Source organism: Lathyrus oleraceus, chromosome 5 (genome assembly GCF_024323335.1).
Source record: "Lathyrus oleraceus cultivar Zhongwan6 chromosome 5, CAAS_Psat_ZW6_1.0, whole genome shotgun sequence".
NCBI lineage: Eukaryota > Viridiplantae > Streptophyta > Magnoliopsida > Fabales > Fabaceae > Lathyrus > Lathyrus oleraceus.
In genome coordinates, this window is record NC_066583.1 from 48,044,045 (window position 1) to 48,065,642 (window position 21,598).

A 21,598-nucleotide genomic window follows, 5' to 3' on the forward strand; every position below is an offset into this window, starting at 1 on the left:
CAAATAAAAACTCATGTTTACTTGTAATTTGTTCACGAACATCTACCTCAACATCAACCGCTTTAACATCTACCTTGATATCAACAGGTTTAACATCATTTTCGACATCAACCAATTTAACATTATCCTTCACTACACCCAACTTAACATCCATAAACACAATAGATTTGGGAAAAATAATAGGGTGCACCATATCTACGACCAATCATAAAAGAAAAATAGATTTCATATTCAAATTCAACTTTATAACTATCTGGAAGTGCATATCCAGGACACATGCAACCTAATCCGAAAGTGCATCTATGGGCCAAATGTTCATTTTTCACAGCAAAACCAAATTAAAATTAGCAATAAGGAAGGAAATACATGTACATTACCTTGAATTCCAACTTCTTTTGCTCCTTTTGATGTGATAAAACACAAGAATGATGTTTTGAGTGCAAAATTTGATTGAAAGTGGAAGGATGTTTTTTAAGGGTTTTGAAAAAAAATGTAGTTTGATAATGAGGAATAAGAACATGCAAGGTGGTGTTTTATTCAATTTCCCATTTGACGAGTCAAGAAATTTATTTTTGGATTTTTCAATGAGTTGTGAAATTAACAAGCTCAATGAATGAATACACATCCAATGAGATTTAAGGGGTTATACGAAAATGCATCTTCGTATTTACCCTTTCACCGATATGGAAATGCATTTCCAAACTAGTTTTTGGAAAAAATGGGCCTGTCTCACTTGCAATGTCTTTTTTATGTATATTTGGTGCGTCTGGAAGTGCATTTCCAAAATATGAGAATGGCGAAGGCGGATTTCCAAAGGATGGTCCTTCATCCCATGAGGTGGGAAAATTAACCCCCTTAAATTACTATCTTCATGGGCCTAATAACTCCACATCATTGATAATATATATAAGGGATTGTTTACTACACCCTTAGTGATGCTTCCACAACTCGATGAAAAATAAATAATGTTTTTAAAATTCAGAAATTCACTTTCAAACGCACAAAAAATGTACACATCCCAATCAAGTTACAAAAACAGAGCAAAACGAAGTTGAACAAATTCGAAACTATATTTCCATAAGCCTCATCTCTTATCTCTCTCAAACACATGTAACCCATTTTCTTTAAACTTCCTTATTATTTTCTCCCATTCATCTCTAAATTATATAGCACTCTTCCCTGTTTCCTGCAATTTCTTTCTTCAATCCACCATTGCTCTTCTTTTCCAATGTTTGCACTTGATTCCTATTACTTATTTCCTTTGTCTCTCCATTGTTAGTTTTCTTCTTCGTTTCTATTTTTTTAGCTTAAAATCCTTTTTGGGCCCATATCTTAACTTCAGGGTTCATTTTGATCCCTTAATTTAAAAAAGGTCCATATTGGTCCATTAACTCTTCAAAAAGTTACGTGTTAGTCCTTTATGTCTAATTAACGATAAATTTAGCAACCAATTTTTGAGTTTTTCCGTCGCTAATAACATCAAAAGGACTAAAAATATTTAGAAACATTTTGAAGAGTTAAGGGATCAATATAGTTTTTTCTTAAATTAAGGGATCAAAATAAACTCCAAGGTTAAGATATAGGACTAAAAAGGGTATTAAACCTTTATTTTTATTTCTATTTTTTATTTTTAATTATCAATCACCATTTTTTATTTCATAAGGAAAAAATCACTCTCAATGTCTCATAATCACATTACTTTATAGGATTTTATTGAAAAATATACTTTTATTAATTAATCATCAAAACACAAGCAAACATTCAAGGCAAATTTATGCTTACAGTATTTCTACTTATACGAAAATACAATTCCAAACAATTTTTTTATTTTTAAATTAAGAGTGTCCCACTTACAATATGTTTTGATGTGCATTAGGCGTGTTCAAAAATGTACTTCTAAAATTTTGAAAGGACAATTTTGAGATTCATTAGGTTGTTTCTTTGATGTAGGAAGACTGGCCGTATGTATCTAAGAACAAGTCGCGCATCAGAAATGTTCGGCTGCCTTTGTGTAAATTTGACGTCTGATGTTAGAATGACTATTATTATACCTTTTGCGGTGATATATGAGCATTTTTAAGTCATCTGAGTTTGCTAGAATGACATATATATATATATATATATATATATATATATATATATATATATATATATATATATATATATATATATATATATATATATATATATATATATATATATATATATATATATATATATATATATATATATATATATATATATATATAAGGCCCCTCTTCCATTTCAAGTGGTAAAAGCTTGATAGCATGATATTATCATAGTAATAATTATTAATGCATGAGACACTTTTAGTGGGGGGAGAGAGAGAGAGAGAGAGAGAGAGAGAGAGAGAGAGAGAGAGAGAGAGAGAGAGAGAGAGAGAGAGAGAGAGAGAGAGAGAGAGAGAGAGAGAGAGAGAGAGAGAGAGAGAGAGAGAGAGAGAGAGAGTAAGGAAATAAGGATTGATATTATTGAGTGTTGATTATGTTACAAAATTGAATTACAAAGTATCTATTTATATACACCTAAGTGATTTGACTACTAATAACAAATATTACAACCCTAAATTTTAATTAACTTTGGACTTGGGCCTCACACAACTTCAATTATATTACATATCTCAACATACCTCTATAATCCAAGTTGTCAAACATACGGTAATTATAGTCGATTTGAATTATTCCTAATTTCTTTCTTAAATTTAGGAATCTGTCGATCTTCAATTCTTTGGTGAAAATGTCGGTCAATTGTGCTTCACTTGAGCAATGTCTCACTTCAAGTTTACATCAATTTACCTTCTCTCTAAGGAAATGAAATCTAGCTCCGATGTTCTTACTCCTTCCATGTTGAAATGGATTCTTCTCCAAATTTATGACTGACTTGTTGTCGATCTGCAACACCAGATTTTTCTTCACTTCGACCTTCATCTCTTCCAACACAGATTTGATCCAGATTGCTTGACACACAACATATGGTCCTGCTATGTATTCATTCTCAAACGATGACAATGCCACCACAGGTTGCTTTCTTGAGCACCATGAGATTAGGGAACCAAATACTTGAAAGAAATCACTAATTGTGCTTATTCAATTTTCCTTATCTCCACACCAATCATCATCTAAATAGCAAGTAACCATAACTTTTAGGCTTTCAAAGTCTCGTCGAAATAGAATTATATAGTTTATCGATCCTTTTAAGTATCTAAGGATTCTTCTTATAGCCTTCTTGTGTGACACCCTTGGTTAACTCATGTATCTGCTCACTAATCCGACTGAGAAGCCTATATCAAGTCGAATGTTACACACATATCTCAGAGATTCAACAATTTATTTGAACAAAGTTGCATCGACTTTGTCTTCCTCTCCATGCTTCTCTAACTTTAAATTTGGTTTGACAGGCAAAGATGCAGGAGTTGAATCATCCATCTTGAATCTCTTTAGTATCTCTTTGACATACTATCTTTGATGTAGCATCATATCTTGCTTATACATTTTGAAATTCCATGCCTTGGAAATAATACGAGTTTCCTAGATCCGACATTTCAAATTCCCTCATCATCCGCTCTTTGAACTTCGACAAGTTCTCCAAGCTATTTCCATCTACTAACAAGTCCTCGACATATAACAGGTGATTGTTATATCGTGTTCCACAACCTGAACATAGACACCCATACCCATATTTTCATTTGACAAATCCTAATTCGACTAAGTATGAGTCAATCTTCTTATTCCATTCCCTAGGTGTCTACTTGAGTCCATAGAGTACTTTGTGTAACTTGTATACATTCCTTGCTTCCTCCTGAATCAAAAACCCAGGAGGTTGTGTGACATAGACTTATTCGTCTAAGGGACCATTCAAAAATGATGATTTCACATCTAAGTGAAATGTCGACCAACCTTGCTTACATGCCAAGGCGACTACTAGTCGAACAATCTCCAATCTTGCTACTGGTGTGTATACTTCAGAGTAGTCGACTCCTGCTCTCTAAAGAAAGCCTCGAGCTACCAATCTTGCCTTATGTCTTGCTATCGATCCATTAACAGTGTGCTTCAACTTGAACACCCACTTCACTTTGATAGCTTTTGTATGTGTTGGCAATTCGACTAACTCCCATGTGTTGTTTCTTTTGATTGCTTGTAACTCTTTGACCATATCTGACTTCCACTGTTTATCATTTAAGGCTTCTCTATAGTTGATTGGTTCAACACATGTAAGTAAGGAGAAATGAACTAATTTTCCATCTGGTGTGACTTCATCATCACTAGTCACTTCATAGTATTGAAGTCTTGTTGGACGAGCTCTAGGTCTTTGAGGTTTTTGACTAGCTACACCATCTTCTACTTTGAATGTGTCGAGCATGTCAGCAACTGATTTGACTTAGATTGGAATATCGACAATATCTTCGACTTCGACATTATTACTTGCTTCGTCTAAATCATAGATAATCAATGGCTTTTCAATTGCATCACTAGGATTCCAATCCCAGGCAAAATTTTCATTAATCATAATATCTCGACTCATCATGATCTTCTGATTAATTGGATTGAATAACCTGTATGCACCGGTTTTATGATATTCTACCAGAATCACAGGTTCATTCTTATCATCAAGCTTCCTTCTTCTAGCATCAGGAACATGCTTGTAACAAATAGAGCCAAACACCTTTAGATGACTCACTGATGGTCGTTTGCCACTCCAAACTTTTTAAGGAACCTTGTTCTTCAACTTCTTGGTAGGGAACCTGTTCAAAATATAGATAGCAACGGAAACATCTTCACCCAATAAGGATTTTGGCAAATTCTTCTGCTTCAGCATGCATCTTGCCATGTCCAATATGATCATGTTTCTTCTTTTTGCTATTCCATTATGTTGAGGCGTATAAAGAGAAGTTACCTAATGATCAATACCATGTTCTACACAAAATTCCTCAAACATGTTTGATGTATATTCGTAACCTCGATATGTTCACAAAACCTTGACCTTCTTTTCACTTTGGTTTTCGACAAGTGTTTTGAATCTCTTAAATATTGAAAATACTTCGTCCTTTCGCTTGATCACATAGATCCAAAGCTTTTGACTATACTCATCAAAAAATGAGACAAAATACTTATTTCCACCAATGGTATGATCCTCAAATGGGTCCCATACATCTGAATGTACCACTTCTATCATGCAAGAGGATCTCATTGGCACGGTCAAAATGAAATACTTTCTGGATTGCTTTCCGACTTAGCAACCTTCATAAAGTTTTTCAGGCATCTCAAGACTTGGTATACCAATTACTATCTATTGAGTAATAAGTTGATTGAGTAATCGAAAGTTCAAATGTTCACACCTCAAATGCCACAACCAACTATGCTTGTGGTCGACAATAGTTTTTAGACATTGTACTTCAGTCAAAATGATCATGGTTTTGAATATCATATTCTTCAACAAAGGAGTTTTTAAGACCAAATTATTCTGAGTGTCGAACAGTTCCAAGGCTCCATCTTTCATAATCACTGAGAAACCTTTTTCGACCAGATGTCTAATACTTAGAAGATTGCACTTCATTCCAGGTACATATAGTACATCTTTGATCATAACTTTTCTTCCATTGCTCCTTTGAATAAATATGTTGCCAGTACCTTCTTCTTGCAATGAGCTATTATCAACAAGTTTGACCTTGCTCTTCTTCGACGAGTCGAAATCTGCTAACCACACTTTTCGACTAATCATGGGACTCAAGCGGCCAGAGTTGAGGAACCAGATCTTAGAGTCAACATGGTCATATACAACTACAACTATAACCACCATATCTTCATAGTCATCTAAATCTTGGCGTGCAAGGTTCGCTTCTTCCTCCTTGCCTTTTGACGCTCTCTTGTCTTAGTTGTACCAACAATTCTTGGCCAAGTGACCCCATTTTTCACAGTTATAACATTGCACACTTTTTTTCTCTTTGTCTTTCTAATAGGAGTTTCCTTATCCTCTTTTTGAGGATTTAGAAGCCCTATCATTGACCTTATGCTTTTGAGGGTTCGACAAAGACTTCTTGCTCCGAGTCTTGTCTCATTTGCCTTTGAACTTGTCGGAACCACCATGCTTCTTCCAAGCCTGAGCCTATAATGCTTGTATCGAATCTTGAACCCATTTCCTTTCGAAAATCCTAATCTCATGTGCCCCAAAGAACCAACAAAATCTTCCACTTTCATGGTTTCAAGATTGTTGGATTCTTAAATGGCTACGATAACATGATCAAAGTGAGAGATAAACATACACATTACCTTCTCAAATATCATCTTATTAGTTAGGGTTTCACCACAACCCTTCATGATATGGACGAGATTTTTCACCTTTGACACATAACCTGTAATCTTTTCATCTTCTCCCACCTGCAGCAATTCATACTGCCGTCGCAAAGTCTGCAGTTTGACGACTTTGACTTTTTCACTTCCTTCATAGTACTTGACAAGAATATCCCATACCTCCTTCGCCGATTCAACATGTGAGATCTTGTCAAAATTTTCCAAATCTACCACTGATTGAATGCAATATGCAGCATTGTAGTCTTTCTTTTTTGCCTCCTTGTCCGCACTCTCTGAGCATCAGTTGCATTCTCAGCAAGCTCAGTGGCGCCATTAGTAACCACTTCTTGGGTTTCATGAAAGTCGAACAAGGACTGCATATGTTTTCTTCACCGGATCCAATTCTTGCTGTCAAGAATTTGAAGAGAATTTGGAGTGCCATTAGTACCATTCATCTTTGCAACGATTGATTAATAACCCACGATCCCAGAAACAAAAACACTGACGTGTGATTCTTGAAAACACGATAAAAAATCTAACTGGAGCTCTAAATAGTAATTTGTTAGTGTGTGATAAACTTTTAATGAGGAGAGAAAGAGAGAGAACAAGAAAATAAGGAATGATATTATTGAATACTGGTTATGTTACAAAAAAGAATTACAAAATATCTATTTATATACACCTAAGTGACTTGACTACAAAATAACAAATATAAAAATCCTAAACTCTAATTAACTTTGAACTTGGACCTCATGCAACTTGAATTATATTACATATCTCAACAATAAGTCACTACACTACTGCTGCATATACAATCACAAATAAGATTAGGTGCATTTGGCAAGTTTTAGCATCTCGATATCAAATAATATTATAAAATCAAATGTTTATTTTAAATATAATATTGACACGATCAGAGTTGTCAGATTCAAATTTTTACCTTAATTTGTTTTGCCCGAATAAAATCGTAAAGTTTATCTCATATTAAAATTATATATATATATATATATATATATATATATATATATATATATATATATATATATATATATATATATATATATATATATATATAGTAAATGTATTAATAATTTAAAATTTTAATTTAATTATAAAAAATATACTAAATCATCCTGATAAAATATAATATTCATAAATTTGTACTATCAAATTACATACATTATCCACCAAATCATAAAAAGTAACATTCAAAAGATTATTCAAAAAACAAGAGTTTTATAAGTTTTTCAGGTTCAAAAAAACAAGTGTTTTCATTTTCATCTTCAACTTAATTGAAAGTTCAATCCTTCTGCAACATCAACTTCGTTAGTGTCTTCATCTTCAACTTGATCAAATTCTTGAAATTTTTGCCCAAATAACCAAAATTTTCAAATAAATACCCAAACTAACTCACATTCCCACATATTTTTCAAACTAACCCACTGTCAAACAAAAAAAAGTTCAATACAAAGGTGACGTCAATTCAATTGGCGATAATGTACAAAAATTAAGAGGTGTCGTCAATCCAATTGGCGAAGTGTACAAACACAGAGGAGGGAGAATACACTCTCTCTTCTGTGTCTGTACACTGTAACTAATTGGATTGTCGACTCCTCTTAATTTTTGTACACTTTCGCCAATTGAATTGACGTCATCTTGTGTGTTGAATTTTTTTGTTTAAAAGTGGATTAGTTTGAGAAATACTTGGGAACGTGGGTTAGTCTGGGTATTTATTTTAAAAAGTTGGTTATTTGAATTATTTTATCCAAATTCTTCTTCAAAATATAATGGACATTTTAAAAATTGACAAAAAAAGGTAAAATCGGGTCAAAGAGAAAATCCAACAATTTTACACGATTTCACCGATTTTCAAGCAATTTAAATCGTTTAACATCACCATAAGAGACGATTTTACATAAAAAAAAATTTTTACCTGTGATTTAACATATAAAATGCTAATTTAAAAACATGAAATATATAGAATATAAGTTTTAACCATGATTTTAACTAGCTCAGACACAATTGATTTTAGTGACGTCACTAAGTGCCACATCTTAAATCGTACTAGATTAAACCCCACAAAAAAAATTGCACGACAAGTGTCACTCACTTGTTTAATCCTACTAAATTTTTTATTTTATATCTTAGGGAATTTAACATGTCACTCCCGGGTTATACTTGGTACCCCTATAATATACATGCTTTTACTGTTATGCCCTCGCCTAAAATTACCGTTTTTCATAAAGCATGAGTAAATAGCAGAAATTTCAAAACTACACCAACAGTTTTGTAAAAATGTGCAAAAATACCAGTAACTTCACAAAAAATATTGGCAACTCCTGTTTTCTATTAAGAAATACCGACATTTTGAAATTTCTCGTATTGATATACCAGTATTTTTGAAATATATGGTATTTAACAAAAAGTTCCGGAATTTTTGAAAAATTCGATAGAGATTGAGGTATTGAATTTTTTTTCTCATTAATTTTGTGAAATAAATGTCCAAATAAAAGATATATATAAAATGAAAAATATGCTACATATACGAATACAAAACAAATTATGATGACTTCCTAACTTCGTATTCCTAGTCCCTAATACGTCCCGCATATGTTGTTTCCCATGCTTTTGCATCTTCAATATGGTTTTCTCTCCAACGACAATGACAAAAGGCAATGGAGAATCAAGTTTCACCTTTACCTGAACCTAATGATTATTGTTGACAAAACCAACAACAATGATTTTATGCCTACTCGTATACATAGCTGGAGCTACGACAATGGGGAAGGTGAGCCAAATACGACATTGTATCTATAAGCAATAGGGTAACACATATCAGGAATCATCATTCATTTATCCATACCCTTCACACCCAAGGTATCTACTCGCAACACAATCTTAACTGTAGAGACAATGTCATAGAATAATTGAGAATACAATTGAGGGTGTTGATGAACTTGAGCATCTAACTGCGTCCGAACCAAAGACCATGACTATTCGCCTCATCCAAGTAGAGCTGCAATAACACGAAAACCATAATTTCCATGTTTACCAACATCAACAATATCATCAATCTATGTATGTAAGAAATGAGGAATCTGAGAGAAGCAAACATGTCTCAAAGATTCGGTGGACAGTTGACTTCCTGCCGACATACTTCATGGTTGACTTCCAGTTTGTTTTGTGCATGATCTCTTCGTAGTCTGTCTCCCTTGCGAGCCCTCAACATACTCCTACTGTGAAGGATCATGATGCACACCGCTCTCTTCACCCTTTATGCTCTTATAAACTCCTTTTTTTGGCTTGTACTTCACTGGCGGTGGACACATAGAAGTTATGGATGGATGTGTTAGTTCCTGAATCTTTTTCTTCATCTCCATCTATCCTACAATATCCAAAGTATTGAATCCACCCTAAAAACCATAAATAGAAAGATATGTTAAATCATGTTTAGTAATGTAATAACATCAAACTCACATCCATGTAGTTGCTCGTTGTTGTGTTCCCTAAATGAGGGATTTTATTAGTCCAAGCAGCAACAAACCTTTCTTTATAAGGTGTCAACCATGTTTCACGTACTTACTTAACAGATAAAGGATATCAGCACAAACAACCTCAAAGTGCTTCAACTGTTCCACAAATTCAATCTCTCTATTTGAATACATGATGTTGTTCCATATATGTATGTCATGTTCTTGTCTTTCTGATTTAACATACTCCTTATACTTCATACTAACGTTTTTTGAAATATGGAATGAACACAACAGATTAGTTGAGTTTGGAAACACAACTTGCATGACATTCACCAACGCAAGTTCCCGGTTCATCATTACAATCTTTGGTAGCAAATTCTCGGAAGAGAACAACTCTTTGATCTTCTCCAATGTCCATGTGAAATGCTCATCCCTATCATCTCTCAAACAGACAAAGCCAATTGAAAACGTCAACTTCGTTGACGTAACACCAACAATCTCAAGTAGTGGTAGTCGATACCTGTAGGATCACGATGCATAATCACTAATCAACAACTAACCAACAATCAAATAAATCAAAATCCTCATTTTTAAAGTAGTGGTAGCCATTACCTATTCATTTTGTATGTGCAATAAAAAATCAACATCAAATAAAACATATTCAACAACTTCACTGAATCAGGATGTGTCAAAAAGATATCAACAAGAACATTTGAGTCGCCCCTATTTCTAGTCTAATACATGTATTTCTCTCCATGAATAAGACTCAACAACATTTGCATTTCCGTCAATGGGCATCTCTTGCTTGTATTGTATGTAGCTCTAGCCTTATACACTTGGATAACGCTCGTGAGATTTTCTGATTCTCTGTCTTTCAAAACAACAACCATGTACCTTGGAGCCACATTATACTTCGTCATGTCATTCATAAATTGTCTTTCATGCTCTTTTAGACGGTCCAATATGTCATGGCTATCTAAATCCTTAGATTGTTGATGGTTGTGAAACCCACACCTAACCATCACCTTCCAACCGCTACCACTTGTCATTGGTCTCCGTCTAAAAGTACATTTTTCATACTATAAATGCCTTTTGAGGAATTATTGCTTTCAGATGTATTCCTCCTTTTATAGTTTCCTCCTCTCTCACAACCCATAATCAATTTATTTCTCCTCTCTCGCATCTCATTTGCGATATAAGAACGAACAATGACAACAATAATACCATATTATTTATCAATGGACTGTGCCTATAATAATTCTTCAGACTTTGAGGGAAATATCTTTCATTTTCAACATATAAAGAGTAAAATATCAATATCATAGGGACGAAGGTTTTATTTTTTGAACAGGTTAAAAAGAAAACATTCAGCATCGATAGTGTAGAACTGCATATAATCTGTTCAAGCCAAAATTATCGATAATATTTTTGATTTTTTCAAACAATTACCAAAAATTTTAAATTTTTCGATATTTCTTTGTCAATAATTTCAAAAAATTTGATAAAATTGTATGTTTTTTTCTAGAATATACCGAATTTTCTTATATTTCTGATATAAATGGAAACATTCTACAAAATGCCAAAAAAAAAATAGTACCGAAATTTTCGTCTTTAACTACCAGAATTTTTAAAAATTACAGCTTAAAATAACATGATACATAATTCAAACAACAAAATAGAATGTAATAGATCTATTTATGGCCGCTCTCGCTCCATTTCATTCACAAAGCCTAAAATTTCAAATAACAATTGATTCACATTCAAATTTCAAATTTCAAATAAGTAACACTACTTTTACCATGGTTCTGAATTTGGTCACCTTTTTGGCTACTACTATCAATTTTCACAAATATCCTTTCTTTCTGAGGTGAAAGAAGGGGTCAGCGATTAAAATGTATGATGAGAAAAACAGGAAGGGAACTGGGAAAGTAAAAGAACATCTCTATTATATTTCCATGTAAAAATCAATGGCCATTAATGAATGTTAAACTGGAGCAATCGTTGTCATCATCATCTTGAAAAGTTGACACCTAGCTTTCTTTGCAGAAATCATATAACTGAAGAAAATCTTCTCATGTTACTTTGTTGGCTCATTCGCAGAATGTTTCTCGTCAGCAACATCACTGGGAAGGTCAAGGCCGTGTGGAATCTTGCCAGGATAGTTGGTAGAGGACTCATTTGATCCAATCATCCTGCAAAATTGAAAACTCAGAAACTGTTTTTTCTGCAGAAGTTTTAGTATAAGTTGTTCGGTAAATAAGATGCTCACCCTCTATCGATGATAACCACTGATCGCAGCTCACAGTTAGCAAAGCTGTTGAAAAAGAAAGGCAAAATTTTACAAAGCCACCTTATTATTAATTATCTGTCATATATCCCCAAATTTGGATTCATAAAAAAACAGTTTGAAATACCAAACAGTGCATCGAACCAGAGAGACATTCAAATTATAGACAGTCCGGATTCAAGGTTCAACTAGTTGAACCGGTCGGTTCAATTTTTAGAACATTGTAAGAAAACATTACTTTTAGATGAATACTTACTGTGTGCAGATTTCACTCTTCACATTTGGATGGCAATCATTTCCAAAAGCACTTAGAGTATGAAAAAGAAAACCACTGTGAGTAACAACAGCAATCTCTTTTTCTTTACGTGTCCACAACCTGGATCAATACAGAAATATGAATAGAATAGATATAATCATAGTAGACTAATATAACTATCTGTTTCAGATGTTGTGCAATGCACTAGAAAGATGAAAACCGAACTGGGACACCATAGGCATTGTCTTGATGTCTTAACATTATCAAATTAAGTGCAAAAGGGTAAAAAAGTCAATGTTTTCAACCAATTAGAAAAAATCAGGTTAAATCTTGACCATAGTAATGTGGACCTTTTTTTCAGTATGCTCAAGCTTTTGGCTCTCCCTACCTTTTTTTTCAATAACAGTCTTGTTAAATATGCATAGTCACCGATATGAAACATGACTTATTTAATCACTTACCATTCCAAAAATTTCAATCCCCGGGCAGCAACTTCTTCATTCTTCTCTCTAATATCAGGTTTCCACAAAATGTCGTCATCAGACTCTACCTAAACATAGTTCGTACAAAGCATGAGTCCTGTCTAACCAAATATCAATCATACCTTAGCTATTATCCACTTTTTGACTAATCAAAATAGATCACTTACCAGTGAAAAATCAATTGCTGGAAACATATTCTTGTACTCAGTGATGTCCCTTCTCTTATCACAAGGATGCACCCCCTAAATTACCCAAAAAAAAAAGCATAACACAGAAACAAAGTTTAATACAATGCCATTCTTTTATAAATAATAAAATATAGTATCCATTCAATTTTGAAACTTCTCTTTGCTCATCATAACCTAATCTAATTACTAGCTAGTAGCTACATGATAGAAAACAACTGACTGAAATTAGGAAAATCTTTGTATAACAGTAGAAGTTGGGCAAGGTTATTTTGGACTTCTCTACTTCTTTAAATTAGAATTTGCGCCCAACAATATTTTTAAAAGCTCTTGATAAATAAAAGTAGCTTATTTTGTGCATATACACATATGAAGAGCAGTCTCTTACTACCCTCTCAAATAACAAACCCATCAGTATAAGCCGATAGGCCCTAAGAATTTTGAAAACCAGTCATGTCGATCCATTGCTCAATAGGAAAAGAAAGGAAAAATATCTAGTCAGAAACTCATGGTTTGCAGGTGGCGCGATATCAAATCTAGGTAGACTTTGATACCATCTTAGAGTTTGAAATGGCCCAAACTCAAATCCAAAATCTAACTCAAGTGGTGAGAAACTAAGAATTGCATAAGCCTTATAAGAACTACTTTGACCATATTTATAGTTAATGTGGGATCCAACACACACCCCATGTCTTCATCCTAATCAACAACCTTGAAACTATTTAACATGACTTGCAAATCTCATTTAAAGATAAATTAAAGTAAAATGAATTGGATTAAAGAGTTAAAAGTAAGGGACTGGGAAATATATCTTACCACAGCTCCCAATAAACTGATATAATGATTTCTATTAAATTCAAGAAACAAACAGCAAATGATCAAACACAATATGACATCATTTTCCAGATTAATCAAGAAAACAAACGGATGATTGACGTAATTAGTTGATACAATAGCCCAGACTCTATACTCCAAAGCAATAAAATCTTTATCATACCAAATGCTCTCGGCAAAGCTCCACTGCTGTAAATGGTGGCGAATTCTGACTAGAAATTGCAGAACGACTGCTATTCCCCACATTGTGATTCATCAGAGGAGTGGCATCAATCACATCAGTGTTTTCCCCACCACCAAAGACTCCAACTGCTGTTTGCATGGTCCTGAAATGAAATGTCTAGCAATTTGAATAACCCCCTCACCCTACCAGAACTTGAAGGGAAAAAAATCTAGCAGAACACTCTTGTTTGTTTACAGATTTGCAAAAAAATAAACATTCTGTGAAAATATCAGTGTGATCCCACAAAGATTACATAATATGATACATTTTCTCTGAATGTTTGTGCTCCGTTAGATTTTTGTCAATAAGAGTCATAAAATAGGCGTTGGCAGAAACTTCAGAGTTTCATTCACCCTAGGAAAATCAGTAAAACATTAGACTTTAATAATAATTTAATATTTGTTGTTTTACATATGGTCATTTGAGTTCATTCTGTCCTTTCAATTCACATCGCCTATAAGTAACAAATCTTGACAAAATGCGACTAGTACCAAAACTATGGGAATCCCAAATTACAATCAAACTATACCTTAACAAGGGGGAAACAATAACTAGCTCAATTCTTTCGGAAAGACCGCTTCCCTTAACATGCTCTCTCAGATTATCAACCTGTCATATAGAGCAACAAATATTGTACCATGATTTTCAAAAGTTAACCTGAAAAATCGAGGGAAGAACCAGCTAGAGAGAGAACTATACTATAATGAGATGATCGCCAAGACAAATTTCTTTCATGAGAAACAAACTGCCGATATACTAAGGCATAACGCTGATACCAAATTCTACAGAAAGTCTACAGCATTTTTCTTCTTAACTGGGAGATTATACATTACGCAACAATTTTTTTTTTCATTCTGAAGATCAGCATCTTATGAAATATCTATAATAAATATTATACAAAAATGGAAGGAAAACGGGCAACAAGCTGTGCCGCTACCCCTTTTTGGACAGCATTTACCTGTTTCCAGCCGAGAGGGGTCAGGCTTGCATCAAGAAGATCATAAGATAAGTACGCCTTTGGGTCCTTCTCTCCTTCAACATTGTGAAACCCTTGGGCATGCCTAACCTATATTCAAGATTGGATAAGTTCACAGTTGACAATAATACTATTGAAATAAAGCAAATGATCTTCTCAATAACTAAAACATAACATACTCCAATGCACAAAGCTAAAGTTGCCACAAACCAGGTGAAGAGTTTTACAACGGTGCAACGGATAAAGAATGCCTTGACCCGAGGAAGTATCCATATCTACAGAGACAGGAAAGGAAAGCCGAAAAGAAAGGGTGACTGCCAAAGTTCATCAAACTAGTGTACTGTATAAAAGCAAAACTGCGAGCCCATATATTGTCTTCCTGAAATATAACCAATAGCTCTAAAAGCACACAACACAAGTTTGTTGATTACCCCTCCATCTTAACAATAAGTGATACATTTTCAAAAACAAGTTTGCAACTGAACTATATAAATTATTATTATTATATGCATCAGTCCCAGGTCATTTTTTTCTGCTTTCATTGCCAGCCATGGCAACTAACTACCTACTTGATAAGGTTCGTAGTTATCCATGTCTTAGAGATTCAACAAAGTTTTACGTTGACTATCGACTGCCTAACACAACCCTCTCCTTTTATCCGGACTTAAAATTGGCTATGCATAGCAAAGCTAACCTAGACACAATTATTACTCTTTTTTCTTTTATGGTATCACGAAACGGGAGTTTTCCTAGCACTCCTCTTATGTTAATGAAATAAAGAAGTCACTAAAATCTCGTAGTCTTGAGTTTATAATTTATTTTTTATTAGGTTATAATTTTTTAATAGACAAATTTAAATAGCTTATAACTTACTTCCTTTGTTTTTTTTTATTATACATTATTTTGAGAAAAATATTTGTACCAAATTATAAATTATTTTACAATTTAAAATGAATTATTAATATTATTTTTCCTATTATAATCTTAAATATTTATAATTCTTTATTTCTTTCAAATTTTTTCATTGTTTCATATAAAATTCTTCATAATTTCTCATTTAAATTATTACACTTCTAAACATGGTGAAATTGGTCAACAAAGTTTTAAGTTGACTTGTCTGGCAAATCCCTACTTGAAAAGGAACGATCAATTTCAATTTTTAATATTATCTTTTTCAATTTTACCTTTTAATTAATATTTTTTCATCATTCCCTGTTCATCCGCTATAAACTAGGTTCTATATGCTATAGTTCCACCAATATTTTCTTTGTATCTATCTTTCTATTAAGTGGAATCGCTATATCGACCTATCCTACACAACGAAAATTAAACTTCAAGCCTGATCTCGCTTCAACTAATCACAACGATGATTTCAAGAGTTGATTCAATAGTATAATTAACGCCAATAAAATAAAAGAGCATGCTGAAAAGAATAAAACAGGTAAATCTAAAGAAAAATAAAGGAAAAACGAAGAAAACGAAGCATATCGAAAACCAGTAGGGTACTATTTCTACATAATAACCGAAAACGAACAATTCCTCACAGATTCATCGTCACTGGTATTATATTATCGAAAAAACTAGATCGTTGAAGATTAATTTGAAGCAAAGAGCATCGAAAACGTGTATGAGAGAATTCATATACGTAACAGAAGCGAAGAAGAAGAAGATAGGAGCGAGAGAGAAAAGGAAGTGTACCTGATGCGGTTGAACAAGAAGAGATGCGAAATGAATGGGAAGAACGTTGAGGTGCGCGGTGGCGAGAATGTGAAATACGAGTAGGGACAAGATTGGAATTATATGATAAGATAGGGGTATTTGGAGGAGTTAGCAGAGTAATAGGCATGGCGTGAGTGGAATAATAACTGAATAGAATAGAATATATTTGCCGAATTTGTCTGAACCAACAACTGCCTCTTTGGATGGCTTATCATTCGGTTCACACATGCCACGTCATCGGATGACTCACACGTTTAACTACTATCCAATTTTTTTAAAAGTTAATTTAATTTTCTTCTTTCATCCTTTAAAAATAAATAAATTAGTATTGATGTGTTAAAAATTGTTTGGTTAAACCAATTCAATGGATACTTGTGCAAGGACATCGAATGCATCAGATGTATGAACGTAAGTTCGAACATGGGACAACCTATTTATTCATCTTTAAAAGTGAATTTCAACCACTAACTTATTTAAGATTAAATATATTTTTGGTCCTCATAAATATTGTGATTTTCACTTGTAGTCTCTCAAAAAATTTCGTTCAAAAAATTATCCTTTTAATATTTTTCGTCCCTCCAATCAACGTCTGTTAACAAAAGTTGATGTGATACGCCACGTGTAAGTTTTTTAGTGATTGGACACAAACATGGCAATGCCAATGTGACAAAGTAGCCGACTTAGAATACTGCATGGCTAAGGTCAACACCATACTTGAACCCATAAAATTCGTAGCTAAAATCATAGTTGATTTGTAGTAAATTCAAAAACTAGAAAATATATCTAATTTTGTTTACTATTCGTTAATGATTTTCATTGAGTCATCTTTATTAAACGGGAGAGCGATGGAAAAAAATTGATTGGTGGATATATATGTTTAAAACAAACAAAAAAGGTCCCGTTGCGAAGAGAGAAATTCAAGTTAACATCTATGATAGAAAATATGGAAGGTCACGTTGTGGAGAAGACTTACGCACACCAGTAGGGATGATTGACCAAATAGAGGATAGTCTATAAACCAAACCATTGAGAATTATTTTGATTTAAACAGTTTATCGTTAGACATGATTCATTATGAGACATTAGGATTGTTATATTCGATTAGCAAACCCTACTTAATGTGAAAAGGATTTGGGTATTGCAGTTCATAAACTATCACGAATAGTTGTACTGGTGCAAACAATGTACCAATAACAGAGAAAAGGTTAGAGAATTCATTTTACTGTTAGAATATGGTATGTTAATTTTGCATGGTTTTATTCTCTTTTGGGATGTGGGAGTCTTGTAGTATCTTTTCTTAATTCTGTAATAGTGTTTCTTTTTGGCAATTCACTATTATTTTCTAAATCATGTTTATAGTGCTCCTATAGACTTTTAATAATTTGTTTTAGATCGATACTATTGGAATTAAATCTAAAATTTTGAGTAATTCCGAGTTAATTTTGATGAACAAGATTCAATCACACCGATCAAATTTCCTCTTATTCTTCACTCTTCACTCAAGTGAATCAACCAACCTTGAGTGATAGATTGCATTGTTGCATAATTATGATGAGAACAAGAAAAGGTAATTGAATTGGAAGGGTTAGGGTTTATCAAGAGAGGGTAGAAGATGAATTGATTATGCAGAGTTTTTCTCTGGTCACAAACGGTGACTCTTTATTCCTTTTGCAACTGCAAAATTCCAGTGTCTACAATAATAGGGGTTACTATCTATTTATAGATTTTGGGCTTACTTGCTTCTCAAGTAAGGCACAAAATTAACCTAACTAACTAAGCTAAACAAACAAATAAAGTTAAGTCTAACATTACTGTCGAGACACCTTTCGACATTTTGACACCTAAGTGATTCGTCACTTCCTTAGTTCTGTCGAGCAACTTGCTTCGACACAAGGAATTACAATTCAACATACCATATAATTCATTGTGACTAAGCTATCTACATTCATCACATACCTTAACTTCTTAAACACTTAGACCTGCACTCCCTTCGTCATGATGTCTGCAATCTGATTCTCAGTTCTATAATGTTCCAAGTTCAACTATGTTTTTGCTACCTACCCTCGAAGATAGTGAAACCTTATTTTAATGTGTTTGCTTCGTCCATGTGCTATCGGATTCTTCGCCAGATTGATAGCAGATATGTTGTAGATCTTCATAGTAATCGCTCCATGATTCTTCCCTATAATCTCTTCGACCAAATTCACCATCCAAGTTGCTTGACAAGCACAAAAATAAGCATATATGTATTATGCTTCACACGACGACAATGTCACTACTGGTTCCTTTCTTGAACTCCAAGCAACTGATGCACCACCTAGCATAAACACATATCCAGTTATGGATTTTCTATCCTCAGCATCACTACACCTACTTGAGTCGATGTATTTCACTAGTTTGCATTCTTTTCCTTCATCAGTTGCAGGAAATAAAATTCCATAGTCGAGAGTTCCTTTGCGATGCCTTAATATCCTATTTGTTGCTGCTAGGTGTGATACCTTTGACTTCTGCATGAATATACTCACCATACCTACACCATATGCTAGACCAGGCCTTATGTTACAAAGGTATCGAAGTGATCAAATGAGTCTTTTGTACTGTGTTGGATCGACATCATCTTCATCTATGTCTTTCGACATACGCAATCTAGGATCAACTGGAGTCGAAGTTGGGTTGCAATCTTGCATCTTAAATCTTTTGAGTATTTCATCTGGATATCTTCTTTAGTGCATCATCAAGCATATGCCACTCTTGTAGAATTCGATGCCAAGGAAATATGAGAAATTTCCCAGATATGACATTTCAAACTCATCACTTAGGTCATGTTTGAAATCTTCAATCTCCTTCTTGTTGTTGGTGTAAGCCCTAGTGGCCAATACTTTTGGTACTTGTATCGAATTATTTATTAATAATAAAATGCTTTTTTCTTTATTATGTTTGTTTAATAAAATCCATAGAATAACTAGTCCGTTTAATGTATCAAGTGTGACTTAATCATGAGATCCCATTAAACATAAGGACATTAATCTTAAAATATCCATAGTCGAGCTTTGTTGTGAAGTGGGATAGCATTAGAGCATTAAGACTATTATGTATATAGACTGATGATCACATCTCATGGATCATGGATAATGAGTTATCAAATCTTAAACATATGTATGAATATTAGGAGTAATATTTATACTGGATTGACCCGCTATGAGAGTACTATATAGAATGTTATGCAAAGTGTCATAAATTATTCTCATGGTGATAGTGGTGTATACCACCCTTCGACCTGAAACCACTATGGACCCTAGATGTAGAGTCGAGTGCTTTATTGCTGATCAAACATTGTCCGTAACTGGATGACCATAAAGATAGTTGATGGGTACTCAACGAAGCATGCTGAGGGACATGAGTGACCTAGATGGAATTTGTCCATCCTGCATAACAGGATGAGTGTCTAAGGGCCCAATATTGAACTGGAAAAGGATGACATGATCTATGTCTTGTGTTCAATATAGACATAAGGGCAAAAGGGTAATTATACACATAAGTATTATCACAAAAGGATTTGTCAAATTACATGACATTTTCGTGTCTTGGGTAACAGTGATGTGTTGCTAGATATTATTCACTGTTTTATTATGTTAAATACGTGATTTAATATAATTGTCAATGCCGCGAAAACCTACATGGTCACACACAAAAGAAAGAATTGATGAGACATAAAGTAAATAAGGAACACTGTAAGGTACGGTGCACCTAAGTGAATTGTAGATCATCGTAAGGTACAATGCACTTAAGTAGAATAGGAAATATGGTAAGGTACCACGCACTTAAGTGAATTTAGTATATCATAAGATATGGGCCACATACACTTAAGTGAGCTTTTTAGCTTACAGCCCACACAAGTGGTTCTATAAATAGAACCCTTGTGCAGAAGCATTTAAACAGATGAAAATTTCGTCTCTCTCTCTCTCTCTCACACACACACACACACACACACATACACACACACACACACACACACACACACTCAAAGCCTTCATTCGTAACAGCTAGCACTGAGACTGAAGGAATTCATTCGTGTGCACTGAGTAGAGGGGTTGTCACCATTCAACATTCGTGATCACTTTTTCGATCTGCATCAAGGGTTTCAATCGCCACAAGAGGTAACGATTCTATCACTGATCATGCCCATTCGTAAGGATCACTAAAGTAGAAATTTTTAATTTTCGTTGCGTTTTGGATCACTATTATCCTTCAGTGGTATCAAGCCACTTACGAAAACATGCATCTGATAGCTGTTTATTTTCTGTATTTTCTGTATTAATACGGTTAAAAGACAAAATGAATCAAAGAATAAACGAGTAATTAAATTTGGCATCATGTGTGTACGATTTGGATGATTGATGTTGACTATGCTTCAGAATCCGACGTTAGTATGGTGAAGCAACGATACATAGACCGTCCATAGGTTAAACAATTTAGATCGATCAAGTTATATATATGATATAAGTAATTCTGATGCAAAATACGGTATATATGATATATTGTGTCTCTTTCGTTCATTCAAACACTTAATGGTTGTTTTCCTTTGAGCGATCAATGGTCATTTGCTTCGGAATCCGAAGAAAGTATGGTGAAGCAATGACGTGTTGATCAATCATACTGAATTAACAATTGAGGTGTGTTTGACGGTACGAAATTGGTGCATTAGGGTTCATGACAGTACAAGGGTAGTGCAATCAAAGAGTTATGCGGTTAGGGTTGTGACTGCGCAAGAGTTGTGCTTTAAAGTATCAAGTGTTGATGCGAAAATAGACTTCAAATGAATTGTTCATTAAAATTTTGCATCAGGGCACTTCCC

The 21,598-nt window shown here is 33.8% G+C and overlaps 1 protein-coding gene across 3 annotated transcripts; it reads right to left on the reverse strand.

Moving 5' to 3' along the window:
* Nucleotides 1–11,517: 11,517 nt before the first annotated feature.
* Nucleotides 11,518–16,921, reverse strand: LOC127083226 (phosphoglycerate mutase-like protein 1). Of its 3 annotated transcripts, none has more exons than XM_051023508.1 (10): nucleotides 16,723–16,921; nucleotides 15,235–15,299; nucleotides 15,007–15,114; nucleotides 14,578–14,657; nucleotides 13,989–14,151; nucleotides 12,974–13,048; nucleotides 12,786–12,874; nucleotides 12,325–12,444; nucleotides 12,051–12,095; nucleotides 11,518–11,973 (listed from the first exon to the last, which is right to left on the reverse strand). In XM_051023508.1, exons 1-10 carry the CDS (start codon nucleotides 16,868–16,870, stop codon nucleotides 11,859–11,861), a joined length of 1,008 nt encoding a protein of 335 aa, XP_050879465.1. In that variant the 5' UTR covers nucleotides 16,871–16,921; the 3' UTR covers nucleotides 11,518–11,858. The 3 variants fall into 3 exon arrangements, with proteins under 3 accessions (XP_050879465.1, XP_050879466.1, XP_050879467.1); XM_051023509.1 differs by having other exon boundaries at nucleotides 15,235–15,403; nucleotides 16,723–16,867; XM_051023510.1 differs by having other exon boundaries at nucleotides 15,204–15,299; nucleotides 16,723–16,813.
* Between the last annotated feature and the right edge of the window lie 4,677 nt (nucleotides 16,922–21,598).